At 41.3% G+C, this 23,956-nt stretch overlaps 1 protein-coding gene across 3 annotated transcripts; it reads right to left on the reverse strand.

Moving 5' to 3' along the window:
* Nucleotides 1–1,167: 1,167 nt before the first annotated feature.
* Nucleotides 1,168–23,392, reverse strand: erlec1.L (endoplasmic reticulum lectin 1 L homeolog). 3 transcript variants are annotated; one of them, XM_041562450.1, is made up of 14 exons: nt 22,792–23,392; nt 20,628–20,732; nt 19,493–19,573; nt 18,269–18,346; nt 16,613–16,673; nt 16,459–16,502; nt 13,268–13,491; nt 13,060–13,189; nt 10,495–10,686; nt 8,855–8,914; nt 7,910–8,034; nt 3,505–3,582; nt 3,341–3,416; nt 1,168–1,741 (listed from the first exon to the last, which is right to left on the reverse strand). In XM_041562450.1, the coding sequence occupies exons 1-14, from the start codon at nt 22,942–22,944 to the stop codon at nt 1,670–1,672; spliced, it is 1,479 nt and encodes a 492-aa protein (XP_041418384.1). In that variant the 5' UTR covers nt 22,945–23,392; the 3' UTR covers nt 1,168–1,669. The 3 variants fall into 3 exon arrangements, with proteins under 3 accessions (XP_041418384.1, XP_018118013.1, XP_018118014.1); XM_018262524.2 differs by having other exon boundaries at nt 10,495–10,653; nt 22,792–23,387; XM_018262525.2 differs by lacking the exon at nt 10,495–10,686 and having other exon boundaries at nt 22,792–23,391.
* Between the last annotated feature and the right edge of the window lie 564 nt (nt 23,393–23,956).

The following is a 23,956-nucleotide window of genomic DNA, read 5'->3' on the forward strand; positions in this document are numbered from 1 at the left end:
CCCGTCACCCAGAAAGCTCAGAATTACATAGACTCCATTTTATCTAAATAATCCAAATTTCTAAAACAATTACCTTTTTCTGTGTAATAATAAAACAGTCGCTTGTACTTGATCCCAACTAAGATATAATTAATCCTTATTGGAGGCAAAACCAGCCTATTGGGTTTATTTCATGTTTATATGATTTTCTAGTAGACTTAAGGTATGAAGATCCAAATTATGGAAAGATCCGTTATCTGGAAAACCCCAGGTCTTGAGCATTCTGGATAACAGGTCCCATACCTGTAATAATAAAACAGTCGCTTGTACTTGATCCCAACTAAGATATAATTAATCCTTATTGGAGGCAAAACCAGCCTATTGGCTTTATTTCATGTTTATATGATTTTCTATGAAGATCCAAATTATGGAAAGATCCGTTATCTGGAAAACCCCAAGTCCCGAGCATTCTGGATAACAGGTCCCATACCTGTAATAATAAAACAGAAGCTTGTACTTGATCCCAACTAAGATATAATTAATCCTTATCGGAGACAAAACCAGCCTATTGGGTTTATTTCATGTTTATATGATTTTCTAGTAGACTTAAGGTATGAAGATCCAAATTATGGAAAGATCCGTTATCTGGAAAACCCCAGGTCTTGAGCATTCTGGATAACAGGTCCCATACCTGTAATAATAAAACAGTCGCTTGTACTTGATCCCAACTAAGATATAATTAATCCTTATTGGAGGCAAAACCAGCCTATTGGCTTTATTTCATGTTTATATGATTTTCTAGTAGACTAAGGGTCAGGGCACACAGGCAGATTCGGGGAGATTAGTCGCCTGACGACAAATCTCCTCTTCTTCGTGGCTACTAATCTCCCCGAACTGCCTCCCCGCCAGCACATCCAAAGTTGTGTGATGAGGAAACATCGGGGCGACTTCGGAAAACGAATTGCTCCAAGTGACATCTTGCGGCCGATTTACATTTTAGCCGGCGGGGAGGCAGTTCGGGGAGATTAGTCGCCACGAAGAAGAGCAGATTAATCGTCAGGCGAATAATCTCCCTGAATCTGCCTGTGTGCCCTGATCTTAAAGGTATGAAGATCCAAATTACGGAAAGATTTGTTATCCAGAAAACCCGATCTTGAGCATTGTGTATCCATCAATAGGAGTGAGGAATTACAGGATAGATCAGCCTGTTTATTCTCATTTACTTTCAAGTAGAGCTTGTGCATAACTGTCCCAGGAGGGATTTAAATGGCAAATCGACATCTTTGCTCCACTATAGTCGCCTACACGTAACCTGTTCCAACATTCTAAAATATACAAAAAAAGAGAGCAGTCAGTCTAAAGCTAACTAGAAATACTCACACAGTATCTCCTTATCCTAAACTTATTTCTGTATCCCAGCGCCCGCATAGTCTTGCACCCGCCTCTCCCACAACGGATTTTCATTGGACGTTTCACTGTACAGGGAAAGAATCTTTTCATATTCGCACGTCACTGTAAGAAGGCTCGTTGCAAACGTATAAAAACGTTCTAACAGATTGTCTTATTTAAAATGTTTCTGTAATATTCAATATATACACACATACATATAAACAGGGTTCTCTATTGTACACTGCCCAGTCGTCCATATGTACTAATTACTCCTGGCAGAACCTTTCACTTCATTCACGCGTCAGTTGGGAACTGAAAGGAGTCCGTTTTCATCTGCTGTATCTAAAATTTGACATATTACCGGAGATTCCACCTGGAACAGAATAAGGAGACTGTGAAATGAAATCTATTAAAGAGTTACCTGTGCAATTTGTTACATACCCCCAGTCTATACAATTGCTAAACCCTTCAGCCTCCTCTTAAAAAAAACAGTATCCAGTTTGCAATTTTAGCAATCCCGTTGCTAAGGTCTTAATTACGCTAGCAACCATGCGCTGATATTAATAAGAGACTAGAATATGAATAGGATAGGGCCTGAGTAACAAAAAGTAACCACTATACATACAGTCATATGAAAAAGTTTGGGAACCCTTCATAATTCTTTGGAGTTTTGTTTATCGTTGGCTGAGCTTTCAAAGTAGCAACTTCCTTTTAATATATAACTTGCCTTATGGGAACAGTAGTATTTCAGCAGTGACATCAAGTTTATTGGATTAACAGAAAATATGAAATATGCATCATAATTAAATGAGACAGGTGCATAAATTTGGGCACCCAACAGATATTCCATCAATACTTAGTTACAAATGTAACAGCCTCTAGACGCCTCCTATAGCCTTAGATGAGTGTCTGGATTCTGGATGTGGCTATTTGTGACCATTGGTCCATACAAAATCTCTCCAGTTCAGTTAAATGTGATGGCTGCCGAGCATGGACAGTCTGCTTCAACTCATCCCTGAGATTTTCCATCATATTCAAGTCGGGGGACTCCAGAATATTGTACTTGTCCCTCTGCATAAATGTCTTTGTAGATTTCCAAGTGTGTTTAGGGTCATTGTCTTGTTGGAATATCCAACCCCTGCAGCGGAACTTCAACTTTGTGACTGATGCTTGAACATTATCCTGAAGAATTTGTTCATATTGGGTTGAATATAATTTGTGTCTCATCAGTCCAAAGTACTTTGTTCCAAAATGCCTGTGTCTTGTGTAAATGATCTTTTCCATAGAACAAGCGAGTGTGTTTGTGTGAGTGCAGAAAGGGCTTCTCATCCCCCTGCCATACACATGTTCTTTGTGCAAATTGTGCTGAATTGTAGAACGATGTACAGATACACCTGCATCTGCAGCAAGATCTTCTTGCAGGTCTTTGGAGATGATCTTTGGCTTGTCTGGAACATTCTCACAATCCTCCGCATATGTCGCTCCTTTTCTTGGCCTGTCAGACCTGGGTTTTACAGCAACTGTGCCTGTGGCCTTCCATTTCCTCATTCCATTCCTTACAGTTGGAACTGACAGTTTAATAAACCTCTGAGATGCTTTTTGTAGCCTTCCCCTAAACCCTGATACTGAACAATCTTTGTTTTCAGAGTTGCTTTGAGGATCTAGTGCTGTCACTCTTCAGAGGAGAGTCAAACAGAAGCACAACTTGCAATTGGTCACCTTAATTACCTTTTCTCATGATTGGACACACCCTCCCCAGTACAAATTTGCATATGAAAATTAGGATCCGGTTCGGCCAGGAAAAAGGATTCGGCCAAATCTAAATCCTGCTGAAAATGGCCAAATCCTGGATTCGGTGCATCCCTACTATTATTACTACTGATGTGTTTTCCCATGACAGTGTGCCTTTTAAGTATTGTTCTCCTTTAATACTTTACATTAAGTCTAAAAAGAAAAGTAAAAATATACTCACCCCGAGAATATAGTGGCAGGTCTGTGGCTCAAGCATATATACAGTAACAGCGTGAGGGGACTCGGACTGTTTGCACCTGTAATTATAACAAAAATAAAGGGAATTCCTAAAGGAAACTGTCACCCAGGAGGCAGAATACGACCGACTATACAGTGACGACTCACTTTAGTTTCACTATCACTTGTCTTGGCTGCTCGTTTACTTCACAGAGATCTCCACCACCGTAGAAATGGGAGACTGTTCTGAAAAACACAATCGTGTAAAGATATGGAAGGGGTCGTTCACCTTCAAACAACTACTTGTTCTCCGATAGATCGCCAGAAATAACGACTTTTTCCAATCACTTTCTATTCTTTATGTGTCACTGGTTTTTTAAAATTGAAGTGTAAAGTGTCTTTTTTTTTTTCACCTTCTAAAGCAGCTGTGGGACGGAGGGTCGCCGACCCTGTAAACTGTTCTAAATTAATATATTTAGTTGCTACATTTCTTATATTTGTCCCTTCTAAACAGAATCTCTGGGTTTCGTTACAGGCAGCTGTTAGACTTGATACAATAGTTACTAGTTAGGGGTTGAATTCTCCTTTAAGAGTCTGCACCTGAATTACTGAGCTGTCAGACTCAAACATCACAGACACCAACATTCAACTTTACACTTAGATTTTGTAAAAACAATAAAAGTAATTGAAAAAAATCTAAAAACAACTGAACTGAAAAAAAAGTGTTTGGAAGGTGAACAACCCCTTTAAAGGAGAACTAAAGCCTAAAAATGACTGTGACTAAAAATGTCCTATTTGATATAGTGAACTTATTGCAGGAGGCTAAAGTTTGAGCTTGTCAATAGCAGCAATGATCCAGGACTTCAAACTTGTCACAGGGGGTCACCATCTTGGAAAGTGTCTGTGACACTCACATGCTCAGTGGGCTCTGATTGGCTGTTGAGAAGCTAAGCTTAGGGCTCGTCACTAATTATCCAGCAGCAGAAAATGAGCTTCCCTGGCTGTAATATAAGCTGATGCTACAGGTTTGCTGATTATTCAATTCTGATGCTAATTGCACTGGTTTCTGTGCTGCCATGTAGTAATTATGTGTATTAATTACTAATCAGCCTTATATTGTGACATTTCTATTCTATGTGTACTGTATATTGTGAGTGGCTCCCTAAGCTCAGTAAGTGACAGCAGCACAGAGCATGTGAATCAGTGAATCAGCAGAAAAGAAGATGGGGAGCTACTGGGGCATCTTTGGAGACACAGATCTTTACTGCTAAAGGGCTGTGGTTGCCTTGGGCTGGTACACAAGCACAAAACATCATGTACAACATTTCTACCTACTTCTTTAGTTTAACTTAACTTGTCCTTTAAAATAACTTTTCCCTCAAATTTTTAAAAATATCACATAAATAACAGGGAACGTGTCACAAAGCTACAGCACAGAAAGAATAAGAGGGGCCCGGGTGAGAGTTGCTTCTCAGCTCAGTGACGGGAGTGCAACACACGTAAGACTAGGACTACAACCGCCATTAGGAGCAGATTAACTAAACAAAGGTAAATGAGCCAATTGGTTCCTCATATTGTGGGACGTTTTGCCTCCACGACTTCTGATTTCAATCAGAAAAGAGACTGAAATAGCAAAAGATAAACTTTACTTGTCCCGTTTACAAATGTTGGTTCAGTTTAGGGATGCACCCAATTCACTATTTTGGATTTGGCTGAATCCTTTGCAAAAGATTCGCCGAATACCGAACCAAATCCTAATTTGCATGTGCAAAGCCCAAATCCCGAACCAAATCCAGGATTCAGTGCATCCCTAGTTCAGTGTCGATTCCAATAATGATGATATTGTTGCTTTCACTCTAAAGTGCACAAATGGAATGGATTCCAACTACTAATGGACTGGGAGTCCGTGTACATGGAAATGATTCCCACTGGAAACAGCGGTCTTAATTGATTCCTCTGGCAAAACACTCCTAAAATCCTACAAGCAGGGAAAGAACATTTTCTTTATAAAAATCCAGAAATACGTATAAATGAGCAGCATCAGGGCTCAGTCGTTCATCTCAGTCGTGCTTGTGAAATAAATAACAGTTAGAGGAGATATATCTAAGCCATGAATGTGCTGTCAATTATGTCCATATATATATATATATATAGAATACACAAAAGCCATGAATATCTTGTAAATGATATCCTTAAACGGTGAGTTCTGATGTCATCAGTTATAAACAGTGAGCTCTGATGTCATTTCTGTCACATGACTCACTGAAACTTCTGTATTATAATAAATAAAGTACCCCTTGTAAAATATGAGGGTATTAAAAGTAACCTTGACCTGTATAAAAATTTTATATGGTCATGGAACTCCTCAGTAACTTATAATATCCTTATATTTTACAAGAGGGGGTACTTTAATCACTATATATAAACTGTGCTTAGTGATGTCATCAGTGATGTCACATGTTGTGTAAGAGGGATGGAAAGTAGAGACCAAGGAAAATAGAGAGGAGGGGAAAGGAGAGACCCCCATAAGGACCCCAGGGAAGAGGGCAGGAATAGAAGGGAGTTTTGGAATCCTGTAGGGAAGGGCTGTATATTATAATGGATCATGTAATGCCTACTCTAAATGATAAAGATGATAACAGTTACCATAGAGTTAAAGTTAACTGTTAGTAGGATGCAGAGAGGGACATTCTGAGACAATTTGCAATTGGTTTTCATTTTTTATTATTTGTGGTTTTTCAGTTATTTAGCTTTTTATTCAGCAGCTCTCTAGCTTGCAATTTAGCAACCATGCACTGATATGAATAAGAGACTGGAATATGAATAGGAGAGGCCTGAATAGATAGATGAGGAATAAACGGTAACAATAACAATACATTTGTAGCCTTACAGAGTATTTGTTTTTTAGATGGGGCCAATGACCCCCTTTTAAAAGCTGGAAAGAGAAGAAGGCAAATAATACAAAAACTATTAAAAGAATAAATAATGAAGAACAATTGAAAAAAAATTGCTTAGAATCGGCTATTCTGTTATAAACTAAAATTGAACTTAAAGGTGAACCACCCCTTTAAATAACCTGCATAAAACAACTTGGCCTTGTGCTTTCACATGGTCACGTAACTCCTTGGTGAATATATATATATATATATATATATATATATAAGCCACGTTGTAGTAGAAATCGAATACTCCACATTAAACCTGCGGGATTCCATCACGTACAACATGAAGACTCAGTAGAGGGGACGATAAGAGGGGACGGCAGAGGGGACTGTAAAGTGGACGGTAAAGGGGACGGTAGAGGGGACGGTAGACACAGTAGAGGGGACAGTAGAGGAGACAGTAGAGGAGACAGTAGAAGGGACAGTAGAGACAGAAGAGGGGACAGTAGAAGGGACAGTAGAGGGGACAGTAGAGACAGTAGAAGGGACAGTAGAGGGGACAGTAGAGGGGACTGTAGAGACAGTAGAAGGGACAGTAGAGACAGTAGAGGGGACAGTAGAAGGGACAGTAGAGACAGTAGAGGGGACAGTAGAGGGGACAGTAGAAGGGACAGTAGAGACAGAAGAGGGGACAGTAGAAGGGACAGTAGAGGGGACAGTAGAGGGGACTGTAGAGACAGTAGAAGGGACAGTAGAAGGGACAGTAGAGACAGTAGAGGGGACAGTAGAAGGGACAGTAGAGACAGTAGAGGGGACAGTAGAGGGGACAGTAGAAGGGACAGTAGAAGGGACAGTAGAGACAGTAGAAGGGACAGTAGAGACAGTAGAGGGGACAGTAGAAGGGACAGTAGAGACAGAAGAGGGGACAGTAGAAGGGAGAGTAGAGGGGACAGTAGAGGGGACTGTAGAGACAGTAGAAGGGACAGTAGAAGGGACAGTAGAGACAGTAGAGGGGACAGTAGAAGGGACAGTAGAGACAGTAGAGGGGACAGTAGAGGGGACAGTAGAAGGGACAGTAGAGACAGTAGAAGGGACAGTAGAGACAGTAGAGGGGACAGTAGAGACAGTAGAGGGGACAGTAGAAGGGACAGTAGAGGGGACAGTAGAAGGGACAGTAGAGACAGAAGAGGGGACAGTAGAAGGGACAGTAGAGGGGACAGTAGAGACAGTAGAGGGGACAGTAGAGACAGTAGAGGGGACAGTAGAAGGGACAGTAGAGACAGTAGAGGGGACAGTAGAAGGGACAGTAGAGGGGACAGTAGAGACAGTAGAGGGGACAGTAGAGACAGTAGAAGGGACAGTAGAGACAGTAGAGGAGACAGTAGAGACAGTAGAGGAGACAGTAGAAGGGACTGTAGAGGGGACGGTAGAAGGGACAGTAGAGGGGACAGTAGAGACAGTAGAAGGGACAGTAGAGACAGTAAAGGAGACAGTAGAGGGACAGTAGAGGGGACTGGGCATTTAAATGAAGTGGAAGCAGCAGCCAGGGGAAAGGGCAGTTTGGAGGCAGTTTCTGAGAGGGAGTCATGGGAACTGTGCCTGGAGCCTGCGGGTGGCATTTTGTTTTGTGTTCAGTTTAAATAAGTAAAGAATAACATTATCTGATACACAAAGTAATACATGAGACTTACTTCACAGTTTGGACTCCGTCGGCTGTTGATATATAAGCCCTTGCGGGGTTCTTCTTAGCCCATTGCAGGTGATCTTCAGCTTTCCATGTTCCCACAACAACTGTGCTTTTCCCTGAGTCCTTATCCTACAGGAGACTAAATGATTATTATTGAGCAATGCAACACACAACCTGCAAACACTGGAAATTTGCCTTCTGCTTTAATTGTGCCTTTTTTGTAAATTTTCATTTATTGTATCAGTACAGCCAATTTATTGCATTCATCTGGGAGATGCGGAGTATAATTATCAACATTTAATGGGCAACTACCATGAACATTTAATATTCCGAAACAAGAAACTTTCTAAATACAACTGCATAATTTCTGAAATAATCAAAGTCATATTCACTATTCCTCTCTCAGCATCTGTTTCTCTTCATTCTCTCTTCATGCAGCAGTTGGGTGTCAGATATTCACAATTAGATCCAATATATCTTATAGGGGGGCTCCTTTCCTAGCAGATGTATTAGAGCTCACTCTATTAACTGATTCCAGTACAAAAAAATCTAACATATTAACTGCCTTTTGCACAAATCCTGCATGTAGAGAGACATGATGTCTGGTGATTTTAATAGAGTGACCTCTAATACATCTTCTAGGCAAAAGGAGCCCCCTATAAGATATATTGGATCTAACTGTCAGTGAATATCTGACACCCAACTGCTGCATGAAGACAGAATGAAGAGAAACAGATGCTAAGAGAGGAATAGTGAAGATAAACTTGATTATTTCAGAAATACAGAATATTTAATTGATTGTATTTAGAAAGTTTCTTATTTCAGTATGATGTAGCTTATATTCCATTTTCATTTTTGAGATAGTTCCCCTTTAATCATAGATATACGAGCCTATTAAGCACAACGAGGACATCTAGTGGACAATGTGCGTAGCTGCAGTATAACTTACCTCGTGATACTGATGCACATATTTTCCATAGCAGAATTCATATTTCCACCAGCCAACACCCTAATAAAGTAAGAGAAGGACACATTTCATGTCAAACAGACACCGGCTACCAGACATATATTTATATGGTTATTCCTAAATCTGTGGCAAGATTGAATGCAGCAGGGAAAATGTTCAGTGATCTGACAGGATCATATAAAAGTCACCTCCAAGCCCAAATGGTCGAGAATTACGACCAAAAATACGGCAAACTTTGCCCGACCAAAACTGTACGGCTTGTTCTACCTGCGCTATTGGCTAGTGATCCCCATCCCTTTTCCACTAATTGACATTCAGCGTTTTAATTAGTCTTTTTTTGTTTTAATATACAGGTATGGGACCTGTTATCCAGAATGCTCAGGACCTGGACTTTTCCGGATAAGGGATCTTTCCATAATTTAGATCTTCATACCTTAAATCTACTAGAAAATCCAATAAGGATTAATTATATCTTAGTTGGGATCAAGTACAAGCGACTGTTTTATTATTACAGAGAAAAAGGAAACTATTTTTTAAAATCTGGATTATCGGATTATAATGGAGTCTATTGGAGTCAGCCTTTCCGTAATTTGGAGCTTTCTGGATAACAGGTTTCTAGATAACAGATCCCACACCGTTATCCAGAAAGCTCCGAATTATGCAAAGGCCGTCTCCCATATCCTTTTTTTCTGTAATAATAAAACAGTAACTTGTACTTGATCCCAACTAAGATATAATTAATCCTTATTGGAGGCAGAACCAGCCTATTGGGTTTAGTTAAAGGGGTGGTTCACCTTTCATTCAACTTTTAGTATGTTATAGAATGGCTAATTCTAAGCAACTTTTCAATTGGTCTTCGTTGTATATTTTTTAGTTTTTGAATTATTTGCCTTCTTCTTCTGACTTTTTCCAACTTTCAAATGGGGGTCACTGACCCCACCTAAAATCAAATGCTCTGTAAGGCTACAAATGTATTGTTATTGCTAATTTTTATTACTCCTCTTTCTATTCAGGTCTCTCCTATTCATATTCCAGTCTCTCATTTAGTGCATGGTTGCTAGAGGGATTTGGACCGTAGCAACCAGTTGGCTGAAATTACAAACTGGAGAGCTGCTGAATAAAAAGCTAAATAAGTCAAAAACCACAAATAATAAAAAATGAAAACCAATTGCAAATTGACTCAGAATATCCCTCTCTACATTATACTAAGTTAATTTAAAGGTGAACAACCCCTTTAATGTTTAACTAATTATTTAGTAGGCTTAAGGTATGAATATCCAAATTAAAGAAAGATCCATTATCCAGAAAACCCCAGGTCCCGAGCATTCTGGATAACAGGTCCCATACCTGTAATAATAAAACAGTAACTTGTACTTGATCCCAACTAAGATATAATTAATCCTTATCGGAGGCAAAATCAGCCTATTGGCTTTATTTCATGTTTATATGATTTTCTAGTAGATTTAAGGTATGGAGATCCAAATTACAGAAAGATCGGTTATCTGGAAAACTCAATGTCCTGTTCATTCTGGATAACAGGTCCCATATCTGTATGAACAATAAGTGGCTGGCTCTGGTGGACGCGGCGTATTCCGATGCAGAATTGCCAGTGAATGACTCACCCCATGAAAACAATAGGAACCAGTAAGAAACTCTTTAATAAGCTGCTTGTCGGTCAGTCTGGAGATGTGAGTCGTTCCCACAGTGACTTGCTGCTGAGATCCCACACTGAGCGGCTTGTGGATACTGGAGAACTTCTCCTTCACCGACTGCTGTTCCTCCTGCAATTCATTCATGCACACGCCGTCAACTCGCTTCAAGGGCAAGTAACACCAAATAATAATAAAGACATTGTGTGGTTACTCTTAACAACATTTATATACAGTCGTATGCAAAAGTAAGTACACCCCATGTATTTTAACAGACATATCCATATTTGATCTTCAGTCAGAAAGTAGATAAAGATAAAGATTAAAGATAAAAACCATAGTTCCCAATACTTGTTACTGCCCAGAGCTGCTGCCACCAGGTAAGCGGAGAATCTTGTCTCAAGCAGGTTACATTACATTTAAGACCTAAAAATGCAGTTTTTTTATTAAATTGCAGGACAGAATCGTCCCTGAGCAGAAACAACCTCAAGCAGAAGTCTCTTAGAACTATGTAGGAGTCTCTGGAGAACTCTTCCTACATCTCCACTCAGTAGTTTGATAGAGTAAGATAGTGAGACATGAGGGAAAGGATTCAAAAAGATCAACAAACCAACGGGCACCAGTCATTCCACTGTCCAGAAGATCAACTGGAAAAGGCAACTGGTTTGGATCTTCATAACTTAAGTCTACTAAAAAAACATGAAATAAACCCAATAGGCTGGTTTTGCCTCCAATAAGGATTAATTATATCTTAGTTGGGATCAAGTACAAGCGACTGTTTTATTATTACAGGTATGGGACCTGTTATCCAGAATGCTCAGGACTTGGGGGTTTCCAGATAACAGATCTTTCTGTAATTTGGATCTCCATACCTTAAATCTACTAGAAAATCATATAAACATGAAATAAAGCCAATAGGCTGGTTTTGCCTCCAATAAGGATTAATTATATCTTAGTTGGGATCAAGTACAAGCGACTGTTTTATTATTACAGAGAAAAAGGAAATCATTTTTAAAAATTTGGATTATTTGGATAAAATGGCGTCTATGGGAGACGACCTTTCTGTAATTTGGAGCTTTCTGCATAACGGATCCCGTACCTGTACTACAAGACATGTTTGGTGGAAAACCAAAGACACGTTTAAGTAGAAAAACCCTAGAGCAACTGTAAATCCTGGTGGTGGAAACGTTGTGCTTTGTGGCTGTTTTGCTGCATTCAGCCTGAGCAACTCACCATCATAGAAGCCACTAGAATTCTTCACTGCACTACAGGGGGGTTAGGGGTGACCCCCATCTTTCAGAAAGTGCCCATTGCAAGTTACCATAAACATTCCCATAACTCCACCAACTGCAATGGAATAAATCCTGTTTGACTGAAGAACAAACAAATGAAACATTTCATGGGTGTACTTTCTTTTTCACGTGACTGTAAACGAGTTCCTTGTTGACAATGGAGGGTCCCACAGGGCCAGTGTCACCATTAGAAATCATGGGGCCCCGTACAACAAAATGTTCCGGCTCCCTGGGCACAGCCCACCCCGGCCGACAGGCCCCGCCCCAGATCCCGCCCACTCTACATCACAGTTAAAAGACATCAGCGCTAACACAGGTTAGAAAAATCTATTGGGAACCAGGGCCCCCTATAAGTTAAAAAAAAATATTGGCAACAGGGCCCCCCATAAAAGTTTTCATTAAAAAGCATTGGTGCTAGGGCCCCCCCCATACAATTTAAAAAAAAAAATTGGGGCCCAGAGAATATTTTTTAAAAAACTATTGGTGCAAGGGCCCCCCTTACAATTTGTAATACACTTTAATTTTTTATTATTTGTGGGTTTTGACTTATTTAGCTTTTTATTCAGCAGCTCTCCAGTTTGTAATTTCAGCTATCTGGTTGCTAGGGTCCAAATTCCCCTAGCAACCATACATTGATGTGAGAGAGACTGGAATATGAATAGGAGAGGCCTGAATAGAAAGAGGAGGAATAAAAAGTAACAATAACAATACATTTGTAGCCTTACAGAGCATTTGTTTTTTTTTAGGTGGGGTCAGTGACCCCCATTTGAAAGCTGGAAAGAGTCAGAAGAAAAAGACAAATAATTCAAAAACTATGAAAAAGAAAAAATGAAGTGCAATTGAAAAGTTGCTTAGAATTAGCGATTCTATAACATACTAAAAGTTAAATTAAAAGTGAACCACCCCTTTCATTCTAGTAGGGATGCACTGAATCCAGGATTCGGTTTGGGATTCCGCCTTTTTCAGCAGGATTCAGATTCGGACGAATCCTTCTGCACGGCTGAACCGAATCCTAATCCCCATATGCAATTTAGGGACGGGGAGGGAAATTGCGTGAATTTTTGTCACAAAACAAGGAAGTAAAAAATATTTTCCCCTTCCCACCGCCTACTTTGCATATACAAATTCGGATCTGGTTCGGTATTCGGCAGAATCTTTCGTGAAGGATTCAGGGGTTCGGCCGAATCCAAAATAGTGGATTCGGTGCATCCCTAAATCCTTTCAGAATATCATAGAGAGAAGGTACCTCCTTGTTGGGTTTCAAAGGAGATTTGATTTGTTGCTGCTGGTGCTCCAGTTTCTCCAGGCTCTGGGGTCGGAGTGGAGACCCCGCCATTGACTGGCAAAATATATCGTTTATAGGCGACGGTCTAAACCTGCGTTGGGACAGAAGAAATAGTTGAGCCAATAAATGACATAAGAGAAGCACAAGGACAGCTGCTGGCACATCTCACCTGTACTTGGGGTGATTACACAACAGGGGGGTCAGTATGACAACTTCATATTCACACGTAGTTATTTCAGCTACAGAAAGGATTTCATGTTTGGCCTCGGGGTGACAAATATACAGGACTGTGCTGCTCCTCGCTTGGTTCTGCTTCAGACTGCACCGCGTCCCCTCTATCATCTCTACTGGGAAGTACGGAGTCATCTGCCCTTCAATGTTTTTTCTATTAATCTGCCGGGAAACAGAGGGGTTAAAGGACAGCAAATGGTTAACTCGTGTTGTTTTTTGCAGTGTCATTAATATTTCAGTGATTTTAAAGGAGAACTAAAGAAGTAGGTAGAAATGTTGTACATTTGGGTTTTGTGCTTCTGTACCAGCCCAAGGCAACCACAGCCCTTTAGCAGTAAAGATCTGTGTCTCCAAAGATGCCCCAGTAGCTCCCCATCTTCTTTTCTGCTGATTCACATGCTCTGTGCTGCTGTCACTTACTGAGCTTAGGGAGCCACTCACAATATACAGTACACATAGAATAGAAATGTCACAATATAAGGCTGATTAGTAATTAATACACATAATTACTACATGGCAGCACAGAAACCAGTGCAATTAGCATCAGAATTGAATAATCAGCAAACCTGTAGCATCAGCTTATATTACAGCCGGGGAAGCTCATTTTCTGCTGGATAATTAGTGACGAGCCCTAAGCTTAGCTTCTCAACAGCCAATCAGAGCCCACTGAGCATGTGAGTGTCACAGACACTTTCCAAGATGGTGACCCCCTGTGACAAGTTTGAAGTCCTGGATCATTGCTGCTATTGACAAGCTCAAACTTTAGCCTCGTGCAATAAGGTCACTATAGAAAATAGGACATTTTAACCATATTCACTTTTAGGGGTTAGTTCTCCTTTAAATGCAATTTCTATTGAAAACAGTGCTTTGCCATTCTCTGCACTGGTGGTTCTCACTACAAGCCTCATCAAAAAAATGCTGCAGTAGCCAATACTTCTTTTCCAACGATGCAAGGGGCTGTGGGAATAAGTATAAATAACAATTAACTGAATTGCTTCAGTGATGCCACAATGGGTCACTGGCTGTAACCAGGAGATCTCATTTGGCTGCAACTGTTACTGGAAATGTATATAGTGACCAGTTGTCCTGCTGCTCTGATCAAAATGACCCATTTAATGTCACAACAATTACTAGTAGAGCGATTGGTTACAATTAACAGACAAACATCAATCCATGTGAAAAGTCTGTTATTAATCTCAGTGAAATTAAAGGGCATGTTCACCTTCGAAACACTTTTACAGTTCAGTTGTTTTCAGATTGTTCCCCAGAAATAAAGACTTTTTTCAATTACTTTCCATTATTTATTTTTTTTACCGTTTTTCAAAAATCTAAGTTTAACGGTGAATGTTGGTGTCTCTGGTGTTTGAGTCTGACAGCTCAGTAATTCAGGGGCAGATTCTGAACGGTTACAATTTTTGGAACATTGAGTTGATCCATTTGTCAGTAGGATCTATGGGGAATATAAGTGTAACTATTGTATCAAGTCTAACAGTTGCCTTTAATGTCACTCACGGATTCTGCTCAGCAGGGACAAAGATTAGAAATGTATCAACTAAATGTATCAATTTAGAACAGTTTACAGGGTCGGCGACCCCCTCCCAGAGCTGCTTTAGAAGGTGAAAAATGACACTTTAATATTAGAAAAACGGTGACACATAGAAAAAGTCATTATTTCTGGTGATCTGTCTGAAAACAACTAGTTGTTTGATGGTGAACAACCCCTTTAAAGGACAATTCAACCTGTAACAAAAAAACCCCTCCCCCCTAGACCCCCCTCCCTCATCCCCCAGCCTACCCCGGGGCAAATGCCCCTAATTTTTTACTCACCCCTCCGTGCAGATTCAGGCCTCCGAGTTCACGGCAGCCATCTTCTTCTTCTTCTCCGGTAATCTTCGTGTCTTGACAGCATTTTCGGCGCATGCGCAGTTGGAGTAAATTTCTGGTCCTGAACCACTGCACATGGGCTGAAAGTCACAAAAATTCCCAAAATGTTTTCGGAAATTTTCTTGTAGGGATGCACCAAATCCACTATTTTGGATTCGGCTGAACCCCCGAATCCTTCGCGAAAGATTCGGCCGAATACCGAACCCTAATTTGCATATGCTAATTAGGGGTGGGAATGAGAAAACATTCAGCCAAATCCGAATCCTGCTGAAAAAGGCAGAATCCCGAACCGAATCCTGGATTTGGTGCATCCCTATTTTCTTGACTTTTGGCGCATGCGCAGTGGTTCAGGATCGGAAATTTACTCCAACTGCGCATGCCATCAAGACACGAAGATTACCGGAGAAGAAGAAAAAGATGGCTGCCGTGAACTCTGAGGCCTGAATCTGTACGGAGGGGTGAGTAAAAAATTAGCGGCATTTGCCCGTGGGGAGGAGGGTCTACCCAGGGTAGGGTTTTTTTTTTTTTTTGGGTTGAATTCTCCTTTAAAGGAGAAGGAAACCCCCTCGGCGCGAAACCCTTCTCCCTCCTCCCCCCTGGCCTACCTGTCCCCCCCGGGCAAATGCCCCTAACTTGTTACTCACCCCTCTGCGCAGGTCCTGTCCACGGAGTTCACAGTCGCCATCTTCTCCCACGCGCGTCTTCTTCCTGCTTTGACCGGCGTCTTCTGGCGCATGCGCAGTAGGAACAGTTACCGGTACGGATCTACTGCGCATGCGCCAAATGTCATGAAGTTTTCCGATTTCGTGACATTCAGCGCATGCGCAGTAGATCCGTACCGGTAAATGCTCCTACTGCGCATGCGCCAGAAGACGCCGGTCAAAGCAGGAAGAAGACGTGCGTGGGAGAAGATGGCGACTGTGAACTCCGTGGACAGGACCTGCGCAGAGGGGTGAGTAACAAGTTAGGGGCATTTGCCCAGGGGGGCAGGTAGGCCAGGGGGGAGGAGGGAGGGGGGCAACACGGGGGAGGGGTTTCGCTTCTCCTTTAAAGAACAAGTAAAGTGGAATGTAATGGGAAGTGCCAGTAAATTAGACACCCCCCAATGAAAAATCAAGTACGTTTTTACCCCAGACTTTTTTAAAAAAAAATGGCACTGGTTGTTGCACTTGTCCTTTACAGCGACATTCCCAATCCAAGTAGAATTGAAAGAGAAAGAACAAGCCTTCTCCATTCCTCACTCACGTCTTTATGGCCTTCCCTTCTCTCTTCCTTCTCCTGCTCTTCTCCTGCGACACAGTTGGACACAAAAGAGCAGACACTTTATTTATGATGGGATTTTATGAGTGTGTTTCACAACGAGCGCGAGTGCAAATCACTGCTGAGAAAAACGACAAACCTGCTTCTGACGGCCTCTTTTTCACACTCTTCCCCAGATAATACTCCTGGATATTTAATTTCTTCAAAAAGAAAAAAAAATGAGATTGGATTAATTTGGACAGACGTGTGTCTTTGTTATACAGGCTCCCCCCCCGCTCACCAGAAATAATTTAGTCATAGAAAATATATTAAAAAAAAACCCTTGTTTCACCTTTACGTTAACTTTTATTATGTTATAGGATGGCTAATTATAAACAACTTTTCAATTGGCCTTTATTTTTTTATATGATTTGCCTTCTTCTTCTGACTCTTTCCAGCTTTCATATAGGGGTCACTGACCCCATATAAAAAACAAATGCTCTGTAAGGCTACAAATGTTACTGTTTATTACTTCTATTTCTATTCAGGCCTCTCCTATTCATATTCCTGTCTCTTATTCAAATAAAACCAAACCGAATCCTAATTTGCATATGCAAATTAGAGGGTGGGAAGGAGAAAACATTTTTCCTGTGATTTCCCTCCCTGCCCTTAATTTGCATATGCGGATCAGGATTCGGTTCAGCCGTGCAGAAGGATTCGGCCGAATCCCAATCCTGCTGAAAAAGGCCGAATCCCGAACCTAATCCTGGATTCATTGCATCCCTACTAGAATTAAAGGGTGGTTCACCTTTAATTTAACTTTTAGTATGTTATAGAATGGATAATTCTAAGCAACTTTTCAATTGGCCTTCCTTTTTTCTTTTTCGTAGTTTTTGAATTATCTGCCTTTTTCTTCTGACTCTTTCCAGCTTTCAAATGGGGGTCACCGACCCCACCTAAAAAACAAATTCTCTGTAAGGCTACAAATGTATTGTTATACATTTTTACTTTTTATTATTCGTCTTTCTATTCAGGCCTCTCCTATTCATATTCCAGTCTCTTGTTCAAATCAGTGCATGGTTGCTAGGGGAATTTGGACCCTAGCAACCAGACTGCTGAAATGACAAACCGGAGAGCTGCTGAATAAACTTAAGCTAAATAACTTGAAAACCACAAATAATAAAAAATGAAAACCAATTGCAAATGGTCTCTATCATATTAAACGTTAACTCAAAGGTAAAAAACCCCTTTAAAGCCAAAGGCCCAGAACGCAGCTATAAATGGGACTAATCTCTGGAGCTTCTCATAACTTTACACTGTAATCAGACAACTGCTGCTCTGGTATAAGCCTCATGGAAGCATGGAGGGCTGTTTGGCTTTTATTACATTCCATCCTAAATCTGGTAAAATCTAGGGATGCACCGAATTCAGGATTCGGTTCGGGATTCTGCCTTTTTCAGCAGGATTTGGATTTAGCCAAATCCTTCTGCTGGGCCGAACCAAATCCTAATTTCCATATGCAAATTAGTTGCAGGGAATGAAATTGCATGGCTTTTTGTCACAAAACAAGCAAGTAAAAAATGTTTCCTCTTCCCAATTTGCATATGCAAATTAGGATTTGGTTCGGTATTCGGCCGAATCTTTCACGAAGGATTCGACCGAATCCAAAATAGTGGATTCGGTACATCCCTAGTAAAATCATTTCAATGCTACATAAAACCAATATGATCATTTTGCCACCAATGTGTGTTCCTGTAGCTTAGAAAAAAAAAAGGAAGAAACCCGTTATCCAGAAAGCTCTGAATTACACAAGCACCTGCCCAGCCTCTTTCTCTTCATGGTACTGCCGGATGTACTTCCCATGGCAAACCTCATACGTCCAGTAGGATTCAATCTAAAAAAAAATAATATAAATATTTGTCAGTTTATTGAAATGATTAGTACAAACGATTACTTCAACAAAGTTTTCATAGAACAGGTCTGAAAACATCTGGACTATTGCTCCTTTTGTTACCGAGTCACTGAACAGAATTAGAAGGAACTGGGGAGAATTTTCAGGATTTATTTAAATTATCCAAATATTTAGTCTTGATTGACAAACCTAGAGAGAAACGGGTTCATTTGCCTCCAATAAGGATTAATTATATCTTAGTTGGGATCAAGTACAAGCGACTGTTTTATTATTACAGGTATGGGACCTGTTATCCAGAATGCTCGGGACCTGGGGTTTTCAAGATAATGGATCTTTCCATAATTTAGATCTTCATACCTTAAGTCTACTAGAAAATCATATAAACATGAAATAAAGCCAATAGGCTGGTTTTGCCTCCAATAAGGATTAATTATATCTTAGTTGGGATCAAGTACAAGTTACTGTTTTATTATTACAGGTATGGGACCTGTTATCCACAATGCTGAGGACCTGGTGTTTTCTAGATAATTAATCTTTCCATGATTTGGATCTTTATACCTTAAGTCTACTAGAAAATCATATAAACATGAAATAAACCCAATAGGCTGGTTTTGCCTCCAATAAGGATTAATTATATCTTAGTTGGGATCAAGTACAAGCGACTGTTTTATTATTACACAGAAATCAGTTTTAAAAATTTGGATTCTTTGATTATAATGGAGTCTATGGGAGACGGACTTTTGGTTTATTTGATTATAATGGAGTCTATGGGAGACAGCCTTTCTATAATTGCTCGGGACCTGGGGGTTTCCATATAACAGATCTTTCTGTAATTTGGATCTTCATACTTTAAGTCTACTAGAAAATCATATAAACATGAAATTAACCCAATAGGCTGGTTTTGCTTCCAATAAGGATTAATTATATCTTAGTTGGGATCAAGTACAAGCGACTGTTTTATTATTACACAGAAATCAGTTTTAAAAATTTGGATTCTTTGATTATAATGGAGTCTATGGGAGACGGACTTTCCGTAATTCTGAGCTTTCTGGATAACGGATCCCATACCTGTCGTTTGGTGACTTCATTTATAATAGTTAAATCCACCAAAAATAAAAATCACTGTACCCTGTAGGAGCAGCTGCTTAGTTTGAAGAGTGGCTCCAATAGGGCCCCGGGGTTGGGCCCCTTGTATTCACGTTCTTCATGCTGGAAACAGAAGTTGACATTGTTGAAATAACGTCCATTTCATACGTCTTCCTTGCACAATATTCTAGCAAGTGAAAACTTAACTTCCAGATATGAATAAAATGGTATTATCTTTTCTTACACAGACATACCGTATATACTCGAGTATAAGCCGAGTTTTTCAGCATCCAATATGTGCTGAAAAAGTCTACCTCGGCTTATACTCGGGTCAGCGGGCAGTAGCTGAGATTGCAGTCACTTTTAATCATTCCTGTACCAATAGTTCACTTGGGGAGAGACTGCAATATCCCACAATGCCCTCTGTTGGTTATATGAAAGAATAAAAGTGATGGCAATATCACACAGCACCCTCTGTTGGTTATATGAAAGAATAACAGTGACTGCAATATCACACAGCGCCCTCTGTTGGTTATATGAAGGAATAACAGTGACTGCAATATCACACAGCGCCCTCTGCACATGGTAGTGGGACAGTGGGACAATGCACACAGTAATCCGTTTGGCAATTCTCTGTCACCATCAACTTTGCAAAGAAGTCCGGTTGATCGCTGGGGGGGTCGCTTTGGCAGAATGTGCGCTGCTGGGAGACAGGGCTGTAGTTGTTTCTAGGCTTATACTAGAGTCAATAAGTTTTCCCAGTTTTCGTAGGTAAAATTAGGTACCTCGGCTTATACTCGGGTCGGCTTATACTCGAGTATATACGGTACCCGATTTCACAGAGTCAAAGAACCGTTTTCCACCCGCACCCTTAGGCTCACAGAGTGATCCAACAGCTCCTCCCCTTGTTCCATTGTGAAGTAATGATTGTCCCTCTGCTTTACATAGTGGGAGGAGGGCAGATTCTCTGGAAAGCGGAGAGATTTCAAATCCCAGAATCCATCACTTTGATCACTTCCCAAAATCCATCAGTTCACAATGGAACAAGGTAAAGAGATCACATGGGATTGGCCGGGGAACTAGTCCACGCAGCACAGGGTTTCTATGAGGTGTGTAAAAATAAAAGGTGTAAATGATTTGTGTAAGTTGTGTACATGTACAGATTAGGTTCCACTACCTCATTCCCATTTGCCATTAGAGGCAGCAAACACTTGTATTTTTCTTGATCAGCCGTGGTCATGATGATGTAGTTGTCCTCTCTGTACGGGATTCCTGCTGTTGGCTGGGAAAAGATAAAAAACAAAAAGAATAAGAGTCAAACAAGAGAGACAAGAGGCTTTTCTTTGGTGCCACCAGTTGTGATTCACTGGCACAGACTGCGGCTCGTGTGCAGTGTCGGACTGGCCCGGCGGGAAACCGGGAAAAAACCCGGTGGGCCCCGACCCTCGTGGGCCCCTGCCGGGCCAGAACCCTTCTCTAGATATGCCAGCGCATTCACGCCGAACGGCGCTCTTGCGCATGCGCGCCAAGCGGCGGTGTTGCTGGCCCGACGCATTTTAGTAGGGGTGCAGGGGGCCGGAGGGGGGCCCCTGGACAGCAGTCCCGGTGGGCCCCGGGCCCCCCAGTCCGACCCTGCTCGTGTGACTATATTGCGGCTTTTCATCAGCAGGAATGAGGCAAAGACAAGGAAGAGAAGTGCAAGAGAACCAGTTTCATGTCCATAAAAAGAAACTTAAAGGGGAACTATCACAAAAATGAAAATGTAATATAACCTTCAGCATATTGAAAGAAGAAACTTTCTAAATACAATCAATTAAATATTCTGTACTGTTTCTGAAATAATCAAGTTTATCGTCACTATTCCTCTCTCAGCATCTGTTTCTCTTCATTCTCTCTTCATGCAGCAGTTGGGTGTCAGATATTCACTGACAGTTACATCCAATATATCTTATAGGGGGGCTCCTTTTGCCTAGAAGATGTATTAGAGGTCACTCTATTAAACTCACCAGTCATCATGTCTCTCTACATGCAGAATTTGTGCAAAAGGCAGTTATTTTGTTACATTTTGTTTGTACTGGTCCCAACCAGTTTATTGTTAAATGCAGCCCCGGGGTTGAACCCCTCCTGTCTCATGTTATTGGTGCATCTGTTGTATGAATTGTATCAGGTAATTCTATTTATATATGGAGCTTAATTGTATATCTGAATCCTCTCACATCCTCTGCTATTGTCTACCTACTACTCACCCCCATATTATTCCTACTTGTCTCCCATCCCAGCTTTCCTCTACCTCACTGCCCCCCAGTTCCTGCCATTCTCTAGCTGCGGCTCCCCCACTTCTCTCTGACACCCCGTTATCCTACAAGCTCAGTCATCCCCAACCAGTGGCTCATGAGTAACATGTTTCTCCCCAACCTCTTGGATGTTGCTCCCAGTGGCCTCAAAGCACTTTCACACTTTCCTTAAAGGAGAACTAAAGCCTAACTAAAGAAGTAGGTAGAAATGTTGTACATGATGTTTTGTGCTTCTGTACCAGCCCAAGGCAACCACAGCCCTTTAGCAGTAAAGATCTGTGTCTCCAAAGATGCCCCAGTAGCTCCCCATCTTCTTTTCTGCTGATTCACTGATTCACATGCTCTGTGCTGCTGTCACTTACTGAGCTTAGGGAGCCACTCACAATATACAGTACACATAGAATAGAAATGTCACAATATAAGGCTGATTAGTAATTAATACACATAATTACTACATGGCAGCACAGAAACCAGTGCAATTAGCATCAGAATTGAATAATCAGCAAACCTGTAGCATCAGCTTATATTACAGCCAGGGAAGCTCATTTTCTGCTGGATAATTAGTGACGAGCCCTAAGCTTAGCTTCTCAACAGCCAATCAGAGCCCACTGAGCATGTGAGTGTCACAGACACTTTCCAAGATGGTGACCCCCTGTGACAAGTTTGAAGTCCTGGATCATTGCTGCTATTGACAAGCTCAAACTTTAGCCTCGTGCAATAAGTTCACTATAGAAAATAGAACATTTTTAGCCACATTCATTTTTAGGCTTTAGTTCTCCTTTAACTGCCCTGCAACTCCTGTCAATCATCTAGCAGCTGCTCTCCTCCCTATTGTCAGCCTATTGTGCTGCTCTCCTGCCTCAGACTTTCCTTTATACTGATCATGACACTCAGTGCCCTCCTGTTTGTACAAATAACAGCCAATGAGAGTGGCACAGTGACAGCCAATGAGAATCCCACACAGACACACAGACAGCCAATGAGAGTCCCACACAGACAGCCAATGACAGCAGCGATACAGTCTCTGTTACAAGCGGAGTCACTCACCAGAGTAAAGTCCGGCCCGGGCCACTTGAGTCGGAAAGGAATGTCATCACTAAGGGCTGGTAACGTTCTGCCGCCAAAGGAGGAAGGGAAGACGCCACATAAAACCACCAGCAGCGAAACACCGGCACACGGTAACCGGTAACTCCTGCACATTCTCTCCGAGTCACGGAGAAACAGCCTGTTTGCCTCAAGTCTCGTCAGCCAATCACTGAGCTGCGACGCGCTGCACCACAGGCGCGCCACGTCTCTTCCGGGTGTAGTGAAGCCAGTGAGGGCATGCAACAGCTCAGCACTTCCGGGATGCAGCCTGCCAGGGACTTTTTTTCTAAAATAAACTTTATTGTACAAAACAAGCAGATCACTAAAAAGATCTGCTAAACTAGAGGTGTAAGTGTAACAGACACCTTTGTTATATATTATATCCTCCTCTCTTGTGCTTGTGTCACATTGGGGCTGTTTCTCTTCCTCTTCTGCCTCAGTTTGTCACGTGTATTTTCACATTTCAGTTCCACCAAAAACACTGGAGAAATGTGGTGAATTTGCTCTTTCCTGTTAATTCTCTGAGAAATTCCCCAGTCTGTCCCCTCCCCCAACAATTGTAGCCTTGAAAACGATTGAATTAATATCTCTCTATAAAGAAGATGTTGGAACTGGAGTTGCCATTTGGCCGTAGGGTTGCTCAGCGGTAACGAGACCCCTAAGGGCCCTGGTACGTAAATTTACAACTGGGCCCCGCTGCCCCCACGTGACCCCTATACATTGGGCTGGAACACAACTTTACTCCCCTAATGTCATAGGAGCAATTAAACTGTTCCAGTAAAGTAACACTAATATGCTGATAATTTTCTGTTTTTTTTCTCTGTCTGTCTCACTCAGTTTCACTCCCTCCCCACTATTCTCTCATCAATGCTCTTGCGAAGTTTTAGCTGCTTCACCTAGTTTCTCCCATTGTGCCACCATTAACCCTTCCCTTACCTGTAATTCTGGGGGTTTTGTACCTGGAATTACCTTTATGCCAGTCTAGTATGAATTCTGGGGGTATTGTACATGGAATTGCCTCTATGCCATCCTACTATGAATTCTGGGGGTATTGTACATTGAATTTATCACTATGCCAGCCTACTGTGAATTCTGGGGGTATTGTACATGGAATTGCCTTTATGCC

The sequence above is a fragment of the Xenopus laevis genome, chromosome 5L, assembly GCF_017654675.1.
Source record: "Xenopus laevis strain J_2021 chromosome 5L, Xenopus_laevis_v10.1, whole genome shotgun sequence".
In the NCBI taxonomy this organism is placed as follows: Eukaryota; Metazoa; Chordata; class Amphibia; order Anura; family Pipidae; genus Xenopus; species Xenopus laevis.

What these genes read in the sequence shown, in the direction of transcription:
- erlec1.L (XM_041562450.1), bottom strand. Translation starts at nt 22,944, where the DNA reads ATGTGCAGGAGTTACCGGTTACCGTGTGCCGGTGTTTCGCTGCTGGTG. An exon ending in TAATGGCAAATGGGAATGAG is followed by an intron (nt 19,574 to 20,627) that starts GTAGTGGAACCT and finishes TTCTGTTTCCAG; the next exon opens with CATGAAGAACGTGAATACAA. An exon ending in ATGTGCATCAGTATCACGAG is followed by an intron (nt 8,035 to 8,854) that starts GTAAGTTATACT and finishes AGTCTCCTGTAG; the next exon opens with GATAAGGACTCAGGGAAAAG.